Source organism: Grampus griseus, assembly GCF_964374135.1.
Source record: "Grampus griseus genome assembly, chromosome: 6".
Classification (NCBI taxonomy): Eukaryota; Metazoa; Chordata; class Mammalia; order Artiodactyla; family Delphinidae; genus Grampus; species Grampus griseus.
Genome location: NC_139000.1, coordinates 5,428,693 through 5,445,814, shown reverse-complemented (window position 1 = coordinate 5,445,814; position 17,122 = coordinate 5,428,693). Strand labels below are relative to the sequence as shown.

Sequence of the window (17,122 nt, the reverse complement as noted above, 5' to 3'; positions counted from 1 at the left end):
ATTTCCAGTTTTTCTCCTAAAATGTTACAGCAATATCTATACTAACTATTAGCATTGTATGAGAGTGCCCATTTCATTGAAGTTTTACCCTGTTAGCCTCAAGAAAATGTCCCTGCCCAATTTCATGGAGAATTTGCATTTCTTTGATTATTAGGAGGGTAGACATGCTTTCCGTGTTTAACGGTAATTTAAATTTCCCGTGTGCTGCTTATTCATAGTTTTGGTCTATTTTTCCATAGAGGAGGGTTTTATCTTTTCCTTTTGATATGCAAGAGTTCTTCTATGTTAAGAATCCTTTGCCTTGGACATACATACACTACCAAACGTAAAATAGATAGCTAGTGGGAAGCAGCCGCATAGCACAGGGAGATCAGCTCGGTGCTTTGTGACCACCTAGAGGGGTGGGATAGGGAGGGTGGGAGGGAGGGAGACGCAAGAGGGAAGAGATATGGGAACATATGTATAACTGATTCACTTTGTTATAAAGCAGAAACTAACACACCATTGTAAAGCAATTATACTCCAATAAAGATGTTAAAAAAAAATAAATGAGTAAAGAAAAAAAAAGAATGCTTTGCCTAATAATTTTACTTAATATCGACGTAACGACAGTAGAAGCTCTTTTGACTTGCTTTCACCGAACTGACTTGCTGAAGCGCCCAGCAGCTCGGCTTCCTTCATAACACAAGCCTCTCTGGTGCCCACGGGGTAGGGCAGCCACTCCACTACCACACATTGCTCCCACCACCTGAGTCACAGCCACACCCAGAGCCACTTGTGTTTCTTTCTACACCTCTTTATTTCAGATACACTTGTTGCTTTAATTACTTGGTTAATATGCAACCAGTGAAATCCAAATGTGAACAGAGATTTGTCTCTATGAAAATTTAAGTGAATGTTTTAGATAGCCTCTGTAAACGCCGGTAACTTTTTAAAAATTGCTACAGGACTAGGTGTGAGTGACACACCTGTAAACATTGGAAGGGATTGTACTGGGTTGACATATCGAATGGCTCCAGCTTCTTCTTCCACCTGTAGGAAGCTGAAGTGAGATGATGCATTATAGGTAGGATGGTAAGACAACATCCAACTGTAAACACGTACCCACACTCAAAAGGACAGTCCTTGGCCCTGTCGTCAAGACTAGCAAATCAGTGTACATTCAGGTGGGGTTAGGGGATCACAGATTTTAATTTTCAAAAATTCCCTGCTTTGACCAGGTTTTTTTGGTTAATCGGTCAGTCTGTGATCACGATGGCACTAGATACACTTTTAGAGCTGCTGTAAGTAAGTACTCAGAGAACAGGGCCTAACGCATCACTAAGCCTTTTGCACATTCTAGGAAATGGTAGTGTTACAAGATGCTCTTCCTTGAAATTATCTTTGCCCTCAAGATTCATAAAACAAAATTACCAAGCATAGTAGTGACATAATTTGAGATTTTCTCTTTTAGAAAAACAATTCCTGAAGGTTCACTATAGTCAGTAGTACAAAAGCTAGAATTGGGAGGCCTTCTTATTTATGTTCTATTGGTTTATTCCAAAGAGATAGTTTAAACAATGTTTGTTTCTGAAAGTTCTCCAGTTGTGTTTCCGGAAGTTTAGGCTAGTCTCTCAGATGTATCAGGTGCCTCCAGTGTCTTTTTTGAAGTGAGTACTGCAGAATCACGCCCATTCCTGAGCTGGGTGTTACTGCCCAGGAAAAGATGTTTGGGGGTCCTCTAAATCCATAAAAAGGGAAATTTGAAACAATTTTGTTCTGTTGCCATTTATGTTTGGTGTAAACAGATGGTAAGTCTTTCCATTCTTCTCAAATTAGAATTTTCCCCTTTCCCCCTTTTTAAAAGTTTGATTTCTTAGCCATAATATTCTATAACTGTTAAGGTCTACTTGGAGTAGATTTGCTGGTGTGAAAGGACCCATGGAGAGTTTGAACATAGTTCAAAAAAAAAAAAGACAAGAAAAAACTTCAGGAAAAAATATTGAACTGTATTTAACCCTGTAGTGAGTAATAGTCACACATTCCTAACGTAAAAGATGCAGATTGGTTTTCAACCTTTAGAATCTACCTATAGACAAAAATGAAAGACTTTATTAACGAATAGAAGAACAGAATTTCTTTTACACAAAGTGGAAGAAAATGTAAAGAAGGCCGTACTTCGAGCGTAGAGGGGGGAAAGCTGGAAGGAAGGGTAGGATGTTAATATCCTTATCTTGTGAGGTAAATAGTTGAGAGATGCGGTCTCTAGCAGGAAGAAAAAGAAATAAAAGTGTAAGTCTGTTACTGAAAATGCAAAGGTGACCAGTAGAGGCTGGTGCAGGAGAGATGGGGCGAGAGGGAACAGCGATTATAATGATATAGCTTCTGTTCAGAGAGATGGAGGTGGTCACCAAGAAAACAGCTGTTGCCTCTGGGTGTAGAGGGGAGTGGGATGGAAACTGTTTGTCCTTCATTATAAGCTCTTCAGCACTATTTGACTTTTAAATTATGCACGTTTATTAACTTTCCTACATTTAAAAATGTTTTAAAGCAAGAAACTTTTGCTCCATGTTATAACATAAGCAACGGCAAAGACGTGTGAGGATGGACTGTCTCTATTTCTAGTTGAATTTTTTGAATTAGTAAACTTAAAAAGTTTAAACCATTTGGGAATAGTAGTTACCACTCCGGAATGTAAATATTTAGGGTTTTTCACAAGATTTGGGAAAGGAAGAGTCCATTTTTTTAAATCACCTTTCTGATTAATAGATAATACGTGCAGATGTTAAGAAATGAAATAAATTAAGAATATATATAATGTTGGATACACAGACTTTTTTGCTCCTGAGAATAAAACTTTCTTCCCTGTTTCTTTCTTCTGTTTCTCTCTTTCTCTTCCAGAAGCCCTTCAGAGGCCAGTAGCATCTGACTTCGAGCCCCAAGGTCTGAGCGAAGCAGCTCGTTGGAACTCTAAGGAAAACCTTCTCGCTGGTCCCAGCGAAAATGACCCCAACCTTTTCGTTGCACTGTATGATTTTGTGGCCAGTGGGGATAACACTTTAAGCATAACTAAAGGTAAAAGATCTGTGGGCAGCTGGTGATCGTTGCAAGAGACAGAAATCCGGGGAAGCCGGAGCCGGACTGGCTGCCCCTTTGCTGGCGGAAAGAGCAGCTTTAGTTTGGAATGCAGAGAGACCCGAAAAACTAACAGCATCCTTACAAGCGTCACTTTTCCTTAAGGAGAAGAGTTCCTGCATAGTTCTTGGCAAAAACAGAGCTTTCCCTATTTTATATTGAAAAAGACATCTGGACCAAACACTGAAAACACTTTTTTTTTTTTAAGAAAAAGTATCTTTCCACTAAAAGCTTCCTTATATTAGCAACAAAGCACTTGAGTAATAGATTTATAAAAACTGAGGCTATATATTTACCTGCATATTCAATATAAACAGGAAGCTTCATACTCATGCGCTTGTAAATACATATATTTATGTGGACTTGTTAAAATGAAATGGGTATTTAGGAACTTGGAGATCTTTAGTAATCATAGAAGAGTACATGAGAGTGAACGAATTAGCTTCTAAAACTGATATGTCTGATTTGGTTCTTTTCTTCTAAGGTGAAAAGCTCCGGGTCTTAGGCTACAATCACAATGGGGAATGGTGTGAAGCCCAAACTAAAAATGGCCAAGGGTGGGTCCCAAGCAACTACATCACGCCAGTCAACAGTCTGGAGAAACATTCCTGGTACCATGGGCCCGTGTCCCGCAACGCCGCTGAGTACTTGCTGAGCAGTGGGATCAATGGCAGCTTCTTGGTTCGGGAGAGCGAGAGCAGTCCTGGGCAGAGGTCCATCTCGCTGAGATACGAAGGGAGGGTGTACCACTACAGGATCAACACTGCTTCTGATGGCAAGGTAGGGGGCCCCAGGCAGGGGAGCCGATGGGCCAGGGTGGGGACAAGAGGTCCTGCCGCTAGGTTGATAAGGTTTTGCGACAAAGCTCAACCAAGAAGATGTTTGAAACAGCAGGCATCATCCCACTAGCCTTGTTAAAGACCCTCCGTTGAGGACCGATCATGTGACATTACAAGTCCACGGGCTGATGTGGTTCTCTGATTGTCCTGCTGGAGTTTGGTTATCAGCAGGTTCATAAGACAAGTGGATCGTCTGTTGGGTTTTGGACATATTTCTTACACTAAGACTCTTCCTTTTTAAAAAAAATCTCTTATATGAAAGTAATTTATCCTAAGTGAGGAAAATTCACACAGTAGATGGTTATTTTTAAAGTGAAAGACCACCTTAATAGCACCTCCCCAAAACAAGTCTGGTACGTGGCTTTCTTTCTATAGATAAAATCACATTTGTGTGTGTGTGTGTGTGTGTATATAATACATATATACACACAGTTTTTAAACAAAAATGGGATCACGTCATACCCGTGTATTTCCAAACCCAAACTGTAGTTTTGTAAAGGAGCTGATATATATGATTTTGTGGTCATCATATAAACAGTCATTAAGAGTCCATGAAGGGAAGGGAGAAATTAACATGTACTGAGTTCCTACTGTTTGCTGGGGCATTTTTCAACCTTCATTTCTTTTAAACCTCACCTTAGTCCTCAGGGCAGATACTGCTTTCAGCCGCATTTTTGCATTAAAGAAATGAAGGCTTAGAGGGATAAAATTTCTTGCTGAAGATCACATAGTGAGTAACTGATGGGAACTAGGCTCCGATTCCACTGTCTGCTCCGCTGCACCACGCTGTCGTTGAGGGTGCAGATAGGTGGATTGTCGGGATGGGCCCACATGGTGTATGTACTTTTTTAATAATATGTAATGCATGCACATGGTTTAAAAAAAAAAATGAATTGCCGTGAAACATAATTCTGTCTCCTAATTCAGTTCCCCTGCCCAGGGGCAACCTCTGTGACCAGTTTCTCCCAGAGTTCCCCAGTATATATATGTTTATATTTTTTAAAAGCACAAACGATGCATAATGCGCACTGTCTGCTTCTTGCCTTTCCCGCCTGGTAATACATTTGGGAGGTTGTTTCACGGCAGCACAGTTAGAGCCGCCGCACTCTGATTAATGGCTGCCTAGCGCGGATGGACCATCACTTATTTAAGCAGTCCCCTGCCGGCCGACTTTTAGGCTGTTTCCAGTCTTTTGCTATTATAAATAATGCTGTTGGAAAGTGGATTTCAAACCTTTAAAAAAAATAGCCCACTGTAAAAAAAAAAGTTTTACATCACCATCCGGTACACACACTAGGAACAGAAGGTTCACGAAACCCTACTTACTCTTACTGTACGTAACGCATTCTGATACTTTATATACCATTCTGTTCTGTTTCATTGTTTTTGAAACTCCTGGTCAGAATGCACTGAGTTTATTTCATAGACCCACTCGTGGGTCACGACTGGCATTTTGAAAATACACTGCACATACTTCTTTGTGTACAGTCCAAGCATATGCAAGGTAAGTTGCTAGAACTGATTGGGGTTCATGTGTATTTAAAGCTTGTGTAGATATTGCCAAATTACTTTCTTCAGAAATTGTACAGATGTGTTTTCTCACCAGCAATGCTGTGAGAGTGCGTGTTTCCCCTTCCCCTCATCAGCAGTGTATTCTCAGACTTGTAAAAACATCCCTGTCACTGATTGGTAAAGATGGCATCTCATTATGTTTAATATACCTGTGCTTCCTATGCCATTTACTAAACTCATCCTTTCCTGTGTATTTGAGGTACACCAAATTTGCATATGTATTTAGGTCTGCTCTCTTCCATTGGTCTGTCTGTTCATATGCCAGAATCAGACCTTTAATTGTTATGGCTTTATAATATGTTTTAATAGGGCTAGTTTAGTTCCCTTATTTTTTTTTTTTTTGGCCATGCTATGCGGGGGGGCATGAAGGATCCTAGCCCCCCCACCCCCCAATGACCAGGGATCGAACCCACGCCCCCTGCAGTGGAAGCACAGAGTCCTAACTACTGGGAAGTAGTGGGAACTCCTGGGGACTGGGAAGTCCCTAGTTCCCATTTCTTAATCTTGCTAGCATTTTCATGGCTCTCCTCACACATTCATTTGTACCATACAAATGCACGATGCGTTTCTTTTTTCAGTGTTCTTATCTGTTGTTTTTTCCACATGTCTCAAAGTCTCCTGGCTAGAGTCCTTATTGCCAGTATCTGATCCTTTTCGTCATTGCACGTGTCCTTATACCAGCACTGTAGTCTGTAGGACGGACAGCATAGTCTGCCTTTGACGTGTGACCAGAGGTCGGCCTCATCAGCGTGCTTTTCAGGTCACTGTTCTCATCCCCGATGCGAAACTAGGTCCTCCATTCTGGGGGATGTATTCCAGGGTGCTGGGCCCTTTGAAACCTTGGCTTCAGACCACAAGGGTGCCCTTTTAGTGAATTAGAACAACAGAGTGCACCGCCCATGAGGGAGGTGATTTCTTGGAGCTGACAGCTTGCTTCCCATCTGTGCCGTTTATCCAGGGCGAGCCCCGCTGCACCACGGTAATCAGTTGAGGTTTGTCCTGAACAGGATAATGGTTCCTTTTCCCTGGAGTTGTTTAATCAGCATCCTTGGAACGGATGCAGGCAAGCATGATCTAGTCTGACAACTCATTAGCTGGGGGTTGGTCTAAAATATGGTTAAAAGGGGGAGAGCAAAGCCTACGTGGATACATGATCTGCAGAATTTGAGAGTCATCTGACGAGGAAGCTGAGCCCTCTGTCTAAAATCTCATGTGTGCCAGGTGGTTCCCTTCATTCCAGGTAGAGCACAAGGAACCCATTTGATCAGGCTGTATCCGCTACTCATCAAAGTGACCTGGGCATCTTGCCCTCCTCCTTCCCTCCCCGGCAAAGACTCTCCCTTCAGCTGTCCGAGCACCTGGAGATTTCTCAACCCACGGGGTCATCAGGCCACACTCGAGGGGGCTCTGTTGGGTGGGATTATATTCCTGGAATGAGTGGAACAGTGTCAGAATCGGGAAGCGGGGGTATTATAACGACGCATGGGACAGTGTGGCCTGGCGTTGAAAAAAAGCTGCTCACATAGCAGAGCTTTGATGCAATCCTTTTTGGATTTCGAAAGGGAAAATTTAAAGTTTGGTGGGAGGAATAGGCTGGGGTTGAATAAGTTTTAATTCTTATTTTCAAATTAGCTAATCTTTAGAAAACAACTGAATTTAGAAGATTCTTCTCTAAGGCCCCAAAGGATTTCTTTCTGCCTCCACCCTCTTGGCTCTGGTTGACCTCCCTCCCATGTTTCTGAGCTTTCAGCAGCCATTGTCAGTTGGTCAGTCAGCCCGGGGCCACCGGCTCAGGGCCCAGAGCCTAGGACTCTGGGAGTTTCAGGCTAGACTCTTGAAAGCACCATAGCAAACTGAGCCATTGCTGTTTCCTAGGTGTCCCAAGAGTCTTAGCAGCCCTCAGATACCCTGGGATTTGGTTTTCATTCTTACTGCTTTCTTAAAGTTTGGAATCCTCTGCCAATGTAGTGGAATTAAAGACTGATTTTCCTCCTCCACCCCCCACCCCCAGTCGTTCTTCACTTGTTGTGGTTATTTGTGCCTGCATCGTATGTACCTGGGTGGGATGCTGCCACCAAGCCCCACGATTATAGCCCTTGATAGTCTTTCCTGTCCTTCCTTTTCTCCAGGAGGTGCAGTTGACGTTGATTTTCATGGTCTCCTAAAGTGACAGGTTTGAGTTGACAGGAGTGGAATTCGGGCATCAGCTTTAGCAGAGGTGGCAGGACACTGGTCAGCAGGTGCAGGCATCTGGTGAAAAGCCTGCTAAACCGTAGCTGATCTTCCCTTGTCGAGGAGACCGGGAGCATTATTACTAAGTACTGCTTCATTATTAAACACTGCCTTCCTGCTGGTATTTGAGTAGCTTGGAGGTTGGTTGGGGGGTGGGGGTCACTTCCTGGCCTTGCAGCCTGTACATACTACGTCCCAGGTGGGACTCCAGGGTCTGAGGCAGCCAAAGGTTGCACACGTCCGATAAGCCTGTGAGTCTGGCTGTCAGGGGGAAAGCTGTTTCTGGTGAGTTTCTTTGACAGGTCGTATCTTTCGGGTCCCTGCGTGATTAGGAAGAGGCACACCCTGGCTGAGCACCCAGGGTGTTTATGTAACTGGGTGCATAGCATAATGACATGCCATTCATAACACTAATTTCACTTTCTTCTGTGAACATGCCGTGAATTCCTGATGAAGATTACCCAGTTCGCTAGCAAAATGCTGCTCCCAAACTAGCAGTAATCAGAAGGGAGCCACCAGACTTGACTGTTAGAAGATGGCTGCGCAGTACATTTAAGGGAGTTTCAATATTTAACGTGTTGGTATGTTGGTATTTTATGTTGAAAAATGAACTAAGTTTGGGGGTCTGTAAATTTAATTATTGAAAAAGATGAAGTTTGCCCATTCAGTGAAACCTCCCATAACTCTGAAACCTCTAATAAAGGAGCCTGAGAGGGAATCAGCTGAGACCAAGAACAAACTCTGCATAAACTAGGGCTTCCGGGAGCCATTAGCATTCTGGGCGGTTGAGTGAACTTAATCTTGGGGCTGGGGAGTGCTCCTTTCAGGCTGACGGGGAGAAGTAGGTAATGAGCCTTGCTCCCAGGCGACCTGCCCCAGGAGCCCAGCAAGTGAAACAGGCTCTTTTGCGTGTACTGTGCCCGTGATTTCCAAGGGGGGAGGGGTGCTGTGGCTCCAGCGGGTGCCTTCTTGGAGTGGGTTTTCTCTCCTCTCGTCCCTCCTTAGTAGGAAGAGTGCCCACCAGCTGAGTAGCCAGAGAGAAGAGGGCTTGGAGCGTTTGCAGCCTGTAGTGAAGCAGTTGGACAGCTGTCTTCTCCAGAGAGGGGCGAGGATTTGGAACTCTCCCTGCATCCCCCACTCCATCATCTTTGTGAATTGCACGTGCCTTGGTGACTAACACCAAGGAGAGTGCCGTGTTGTCCACGTGCGGGCCTTAAGCTAAGGGCAGGCTCAGCGGTGCCCGCCTCTGCCCCCCACCCCGACCCAGCCCCCGGCACGTTCAGGGGCCTGAGTGAGGCTCATGGCCTCTCCCTTGAGTGGTTCACTTAGAGGTCTCTCCTCGGTGCCCTGAGGTCTAAAAGTAGGGCCTCCTCGCGGGCTGCCTCCTCACCCTGAAAGGTCCTGCCGTTGTTCAGAGGCACCGTCTTCCAGAGGGACGAGGTCCCCAGGGCTGCAGAATCTTTCTGGACAGTTCTTGGGTTGCTCAGAATTTTATTTTAGTAGGATTGCTACAGAAAGATTGTAAATTATAAATCTCTAAGCCAGAGTTTGCCATTGGCTTGCATGATTTTTAAAAATTTGTCTGTCATCTCCCCAAGCAAAAAAGGAAAAAAAAAAATCTCCTGTTAAAGACTCCTGTTTACCCTCTTGAGACTTACAGATGGTTCAGATTGTATATTTGTTGTTACTTCCTTCTTCTGAAGTATTTTTATTATCTCCCATTGCAAACATGCAGAAGGTAATGGAGCCTGCCATCGCCAGCAGCCAAGGCCTTGGCCCCGCCAGATGTGTTTCAGGCTTTTTCTTCCTGTTTCTTCTTTTTAAGTAGTAAAAGATATTACAGCTACAGCTGACTGATCCTGTCCCTTTTTGTCCCTCTGGCCTCAGGCATCACCACTGTCCCAAATCTGTTTCCTCCTTCCCGTGTCTTTGCAGTTTGGGCACGTCTTAAATGAACACCTAGTCGTGATTCTTAGTATCCTTTCCACCTTCAGCGATCATGGGCTGCCCTTAGTGAGCCAACAGATTCAGTTATGTGCGTGGAGTCCAGATGTTCTATGTGAATTTTAATGTGACCTGGTTTTGGTAAGGAAGTATCCCTTCACCACATCACCGAACCAAACAAAAAGGAGAGGAGAAGAAAGGTAGCCGTCACCATCCACATTGTTGCTCTCTGCCGGCCTGCACCTTTGCCTTCCTCCCCTTCGCAGCGTCCAGACGCGAATGACCCAGGGAGGGGCTCCCTGCACGGGTTCTCACCCGCCGTAGGTCTCAGTTAGAGACTCACGTGCACTTGTGTCTCATATCCCTTCTCCTGACTTCCCTGTGCTGGACGAGGCTGTACGGCCTCTGTGCAGCTCTCTCAGTCCCCACCCTGTTCTGGGAGAGCACTGGCGGGGGCATCTCACGTGGGCATAGTGCTGGGACTTGCAAGTCTTGCCCTCCGATGCTTCGTACTCAGCCCAAATCGAGGGAGCAGGAATGAGAAGGAGGTTTATGTTTTATAGTGATTTTCATCTCTGATCACTGTTTAGTTCTAGATAATGATATCATTATAGGTTTTAGGTAATAATAATTAAAAATTACTTTCTTTTCCAGTCAGCAAACGCTTATTAAGTTCTACTCTTTATTAATTTACTCAACAGCATTTATTGAGTACCTGTTATGTGCTCATTTCTTGTTCTGGACATTGGGGATACAGGATAAAAGCAGACAGCTTAGGACTCTGTTCTCATGAAGCTGACATTCTAGTAGCTGGAGACAGACAGTAAGCAGGCAGATAAACACGGAGTTGTCAGCTGGTGGTAAGTGCAACGCAGAGAAGTAAGGCAGGTGATATGATGACTAACTGGTGCCGGGTGATGACTGCACATTGGGTGGTCAGGGACTACGTCATGGACATTTACGCTGGGCTCAGAATGGTTACAGAGAGCCAGACATGTGACTATTAGGCCGGTGGAGGAGGTCATGGAGGAACACAACATAAGTGATTTTCTGAACACTCGGCCCTGTGTGGAGAGTCGTTTATCTGAGGTTCTGCTGTGCATTAAACTAAGGCTCAGCGAAGCTGGCCTCCGGGGTGGTTGGCGTGTGTGTCGCTCTGTGGCTGAAGGCCGTCCCTGTCCCCTCAGCTCTACGTCTCCTCGGAGAGCCGCTTCAACACGTTGGCCGAGCTGGTTCATCACCACTCAACGGTGGCCGACGGGCTCATCACCACTCTCCACTATCCGGCCCCCAAACGCAACAAGCCCACCGTCTACGGCGTGTCCCCGAACTACGACAAGTGGGAGATGGAGCGCACGGACATCACCATGAGACACAAGCTGGGCGGAGGCCAGTACGGGGAGGTGTACGAAGGCGTGTGGAAGAAGTACAGCCTGACGGTGGCCGTGAAGACCCTGAAGGTAAGCCCGGGACCGCCCAGCTGTCCGTCCAGTGAGAGCCTCGCTGCTCACAGCGCCTCAAGGTGGCGCACCACCTTAGTTCAGGGTGGCCCGTTGCCCGCTGGGGCGCAGCGACGCCTGCCTGTGCACGCAGCCCGGGGCCTCACTCTGCAGCTCGAGCCGGCTGTGTTTCTGTGTACGGGTTGACTCATCCTCTTATTCTCAGTGTGTTTCCACATATGCCGAGAGCTGAGGAGTGCTGTGGGTCTTTTGGTGTAAAAAGGTTAGTCACTTGGAGGAGTTTTTCACTCTGTGGCAGGGTGTTTTAAAGCCGTGGGGTTCTGTGCTGTTTTGTTTGGCCTTTGGATCGCTTCTTACTGAGTTAAGAGAAGGCGGGGGGGGGGGGGGGGGCGGGTCTCTGAGTTGTAGGAGATGGAACCAAAATGCTTTTGACTCTTCTGTGGATTTTTGTTGGTGGATTTGAGAGGCAGGTGCATTGGGTGTTTCTAGCACGTTCCCATTCCCCAAATCGTATGTCCAAACTTCTGGAAGCACAGGCGTGGGCTGCCTCCTCTAGGAAGGCACCAAGGAGACATGGGAGCTTCGCAGGGCCTCGGATGCTGCCTGCCCGCTGTCGATCACCGCGGCTTCCACTCTCAGCTGACGCCTGGCGTTTGTAGTCTCTAGCGGCTGTTGGCGCGCCAAGGGAAGGAAGTTCGGTTTGCAGGCCTCGCCTCCTTCAAACTGTGAGCCGTGTTGTTAGCTGTGGTGAGAGTGTCCCCTAGTGTTGCCCTGTGTGGCTTTCGCTTGCTTTAAATGAACTCCCATTATGTTGACCTGTGCACAGAAATTGAGAGAGGGAGCCCCGTTTTGCAGCCGTTAACAAAGAAGCAGGACTGCAACACCCACCACTGGGAAAAATGAACCTGAGTGTGTGCGTGCTCCTTGAAGGTCGGTCAGGTGCACGCAGCCAGAGAGCCCACCTTTCCGGGCCTCGGTCATTTCCCTGCGGCCCTCACTCAAAGGCACCATAAAATGGAAATTGTGATCTCTGGTTGATAGGAAGTGACATTTTAGAGAAAAGATTGCATTCTTTAGTCCCAGAAACCAAAGGTGGCTTCCTGCCCTTCATGTTGACTGTGTCCCCTTAGCTAGCTTGGTCCTTGGGGCAGGACTGACGCTTGGGGAGGGGGGTGGGGAATGGTGGTGGCCTGGGTATTTCGAGGACCCCTGGATATTTTTCAGATAGGATTTTCTTTAACTTAATAAGCATTTATCAAGCTCCTCACTTTTATTTGCCGGACCCTGAGCTTAACACTGGGATTTTGGAAACAAATTGGACAGAGTTCTTCACCTCAGGCTAGTCTAGGTGGTTAGAATCATCTGGTTGGTAGTAGTCTAGTTAGTAGGAGAAACAGGCAAGTATGACCATAATTGCGGTGTGGTGTGACAAGGGCTGTGTTAGAGGCACGAGCTCAGAGCTGTGGCACCACATGGGGACGAGAGGAAGGACGGGTGAGCTCTGCTCAGCAGGGAGGAAGCAGAACGGGAGTTGTGAGCGGGGCGAGCAGGAGTTGGCCAAGGGAACGGGGCCAGGAAAGGAAAGTAGAGGGCAGAGAGGGCTCGCCGAGTCACAGAGGCCTTGAACCCGGCTGAGGAGCTGGGACGCTGTCCCGGAGGTAGTGGGGCGTGTTGAAGGGTCTGACGCACGGGAATAAGGTGGTCGGATTCGCTGTTCTCGGGGACGCCTATGTTGGCGAGCCCTCGAATGAGCTGAACAGCCATTGCCCCACTTCCCAGAGCCCAGGCCAGGGCACGGGGAGGCGTGCGCTCCAGTGTCCCAGGGCGGCACTCGGCCGAAGACCAGGCCCAGGGAAACTGGGCCTTGACCAGCTTGCAGAACTGTTAAAGGCGCAGGCGCTACCCACACGTTTGCCAGGGTTTGCAGAAACAAAACAAGAGTAAAAGTACAAAATACAGTAGATAGCAGTCCAGGAAAGGCTTGTTGGAAAACTTTGAAAAGAGGTAGAGGGCTCCCCTGGTGGCGCAGTGGTTGAGAGTCCACCTGCCGATGTAGGGGACACGGGTTCGTGTCCCGGTCCGGGAGGATCCCACATGCTGCGGAGTGGCTGCGCCCATGAGCCACGGCCGCTGAGCCTGCGCGTCCGGAGTCTGGTAGCTGATGCTGTGCCGTTATTTTCCAAATAACTGAATAAGATGATTCTAGAGGAGGGACCCCGTGGAGCTCGGTGGTGGTTTTTTTTTTATACCAATACATCAGAATTATCTGGAAGTGGGTGCCTTCTAGAACATAGATGTGTTATTATCTGGAAGTGGGTGCCTTCTAGAACATAGATGTGTTATTAAGCTTTTTATTATACGTTTAATTATTTTTCCTAAGAGCCTTATTAACTTGTGATCCCATAGTTCATTAAAAAAATTACAGAATATAGTAGCATCGATTTCTGTGAATGGTCACTCCAAGTGGTAGCTAATTAGGGAAAAGGGAATGTGTCATTTTCTTTCTTTTTTTTTTTTAACTTGTGAACGTGGTTCTTTTTTTTTTTTTTAATTTATTTTTGTCTGTGTTGGGTCTTCATTGCTGCGCTCAGGCTTTCTCTAGTTGCAGCAAGCGGGGGCTACTCTTCGTTGTGGTGCGCGGGCTTCTCATTGTGGTGGCTTCTCTTGCTGTGGAGCACGGGCTCACTAGTTGTGACTCGCGGACTCTAGAGCGCAGGCTCAGTAGTTGTGGCGCACGGGCTTAGTTGCTCCACAGCATGTGGGATCTTCCCGGACCAGGACTCGAACCCGTGTCCCCTGCATTGGCAGGTGGATTCTTAACCAGTGTGCCACCAGGGAAGTCCCAAGGGACTGTGTCATTTTCTAGAGGTATATTAACCCAAAATAAGGTACTGAGCAACTGCTAAATAAATTATCCCTCCTTCCACCCCACGCTGCACAAAAAACATCTGTACAGTATGTTTCCCACTTGGCAAATAAGATTAGTATCAACATTTGGGGCATTCGTCTCCACTACAGACATTGAGGGTTTGAGTGGGTTCCAGGTAGCAGTGATGGCTAACATTTATTGATTCTTACTGCGTGCCGGAGTCTGAGTGCTTTAGGCTTTACGTAGAGCATCTCATTTAATCCTTCCAGCCACCTTAAGAGAAGGCTACTGATGTTACCACCATTTAAGGCTGAGAAAACTGAAGCAGAGAGAGGTTCAGTAACCGACCTAGCGTTAGTTCCATGGCAGCAGTGACAGAGCCAGGATTTGAACCCAGGCATCCCGCTCCAAAGCCCAGGTCTTTTTTTAAATTGTTCCTCTGGTTCTGATTTCTCACATAGCATGAAAAATAAGCATAAACCACAGTTACGCATTTTAAAATTCACCTTCCCGCCCGCCCCCGTTCACTCCCCTCACAGGCTGCAGCTGCGATCTGCCTCTCTTGAGGACTACTTGGGAAGCCCTTGCAGTTCTAGCCCAAGCTTTTGTTTGTTCAGCCGGTTCTCACTGAGCCCCTCTTTGTGCAGGACCTCCTTGTCCTTGGTGTTTGGCACTGCGGACCCTCAGCGGTCAGGACCAGACTCTCCTTAACCAGCAGGGGGAGCGAAGCCCTACTTTTATCCACCACTGGGCCCTGTACCTTCAGGGCAAAAGGAAGACCCGAAGAGAAGAAAAGGGAGCACTAGGTTGACCCCTGTGGATGGGAAACTGGCATTACAACAAAGGCGCCCTGACGGGGACCGGCTAGTTTGAATTTGACACTATTCAGCAGGTCGTAGGCACGTACTCTCTTTGTTAAAGGCAGGATGTGCCTAAGAGAACTGTCAAGTACAAGAAGCCCCAAGTTTCAGATGAGCTGTATAGTAAGTTTGTAAGTCAGTTTTCTTTCTTGAAACAGTTGTGCACGTAATAGAATTTGGATAGGTCTACTGTTAATCTAATTGTGTTATTAAAATTGACTCATAAGCTAGCTGACAAATTTACTAAAATAGCAGAAATTAACGCTGCTGAAAAAAGTTAAAACTTAGCACTGTACTCAATTCTTTACCTGTTTTTCCAATAGGTAATATAGACAGATAGTTTCAACTACCCTTGATTTTGGCGTCTTTACAGAAACAGTCCACACGCACGTATCTTTCTTAACCGTGTGGCAGTGCTGTAGACACGGCTGCTCTGTGCCCTCTGTCGTTTACTTAATGTGTCTTGGCAGTTACTCCTTGACGGTACGTGTAAGGTGGCCTTGTTTTTGTATGGATCTATTTTAATATCTCACCAGCCTTCAGTAGACGTTTGTCTTCTTTCCACTACTTTGCTGTTACAGGCAGTGCACAGGGATTCTCCTTGTTGGCACACGTGGGAGAGTGTCCTGTTAGGTCAGCTCAGCGTAGAACTGCTGGGTCAAAGAGCTCGAACCAGTTTGCACTCCACCACTGGTGTGGAGGAAGGGCCTGTTTTCCCTACCCTCACCAACACAGTATGTTTTGGTTTGGGTTTTATGTTTGTTATTTTCCCCCCGCAGGAAATAAGGGCTCCTGGACAGCATGAACACTGGGCCGTCGCACGCGGTGGCTCTCACTTCACGGCGGGACGGGGGGTGTGCGCTGGGGAGAGAGGCTACTGCCATGTCTCAGTCGCTCGGGCAGCGGCTTCCCTTCTGGCCGTGGAGCTGGATACGGCCGCAGTACTGGGGAACCAGAGTCATGGGGGCTCCTCTGTGAGATTGTTTCCTGTGGCCTTTTCACTTGAGCTTCAAGTCCCCCACCTGGTTTGTGAACCATCCGCCTCCCTCGGTCTAGCTCGGAAACTGCCCCATCTCTCCAGTGTGTGGACCCTGGTCGAGCTGATAGGTGCAGGGTGGCAGTTCGCTGTGCTTGTAACCTTGCTCCCCTGGCATCGGGTAAGAACCGGAAACATGTGGAAACTGATCTATCTTAGACACGAGCCCAGCACTGCGGCCAGGGGTCCCTGCTGAGAGGAGGCATGGAGAGCTCTAAAAGCTGTGCCGCGGCAGCGGGGCGCTGAGCTGTGTTTAAAAGTAGTGTTCTTTGTTATGCTGTAGAATTCCTACTCTTGGGGATGAGGCCAGTGAGCAAAAAGGGCGAAGCTGGTTAGAAAACACCTGTGAGATGTTGAGTCTGGAAGAATGTGTCTTTGAGAAAGACCAAAAAGCCAGAGTTAATTAAAGAACCGGCCTGTCTTCCATACAAGCAATATGTTTAGTCTGCTTCTCAGGAGTAGAGATCAACTGTGTTAATAATAATAAAAGTGAGTCCCACTGAGTGGGTGCTGACCGTGTTCCGGGCACTGCACTCAGCACTCTTTGTGCGTGAGGCAGATACCGCTGTTCTCTCCATTTGGTAGATGAGAAAACAAGTTCGCAGGTAATCTGTTATCTATTACGTAGGCAACTTACCATGGCTTCGCAGCAGCAGAGCTTGGTCGGTATAACTCACAATCATCCTCTTAACCTCTGTGCCAGCCAAAGCATTGGTCCACATCTGGCCAGGCCAGTCAGTCCTCATGAAGAGAGGGCAGTTGACCCAACTCCCCCCTGACAGACCAGACTGAAATTCACAGCTTTTGTTCAGAGCGTTGCCTTTGCCCAAATCATATGGAATTACTTCTGTTTCACTAAGTAAGTGGAAGAATCCTCTTCAAAAAGATGATGGAAATTTAAAAAATAAAAGTAAAGGAATATAACAGGGAGAACAGCATCAGGGATATTTCCAGTTTAACACAGCTAGAAATGTAGGATGCTGTTAGTAGTTTAAATTATAAATTGAACCAGGTCTGATTCCAGCAGGGGGAGACAAGTTCACACTGATTGTCCTGAAAGAAAAAACAGGGAATTATTTATACTGTCCACACATCATGTGCGTGCGGTTCGTGTGTGTGTGTGTGTGTGTGTGTGTGTGTGTGTGTGTGTGTGAATGAAGAGAGAAAGGCAGAAGAGGGATGCCTTTGAGAGCCAT

General features: G+C 46.7%; 1 protein-coding gene across 3 annotated transcripts in view; it reads left to right on the top strand.

Annotated features, from left to right (window-relative positions):
- ABL1 (ABL proto-oncogene 1, non-receptor tyrosine kinase) overlaps positions 1-17,122 on the top strand; it is a 134,402-nt gene that overhangs the window by 102,045 nt on the left and 15,235 nt on the right. For 2 of the 3 annotated variants that reach the window (XM_082657391.1, XM_082657393.1), the window contains exons 2-4: positions 2,881-3,054; positions 3,599-3,894; positions 10,889-11,161. In XM_082657391.1, coding sequence (XP_082513517.1) covers positions 2,881-3,054; positions 3,599-3,894; positions 10,889-11,161 — 743 coding nt within the window. The remainder of the gene's footprint in view (positions 1-2,880; positions 3,055-3,598; positions 3,895-10,888; positions 11,162-17,122) is intronic. The other variant, XM_082657392.1, reaches the window with a different exon arrangement.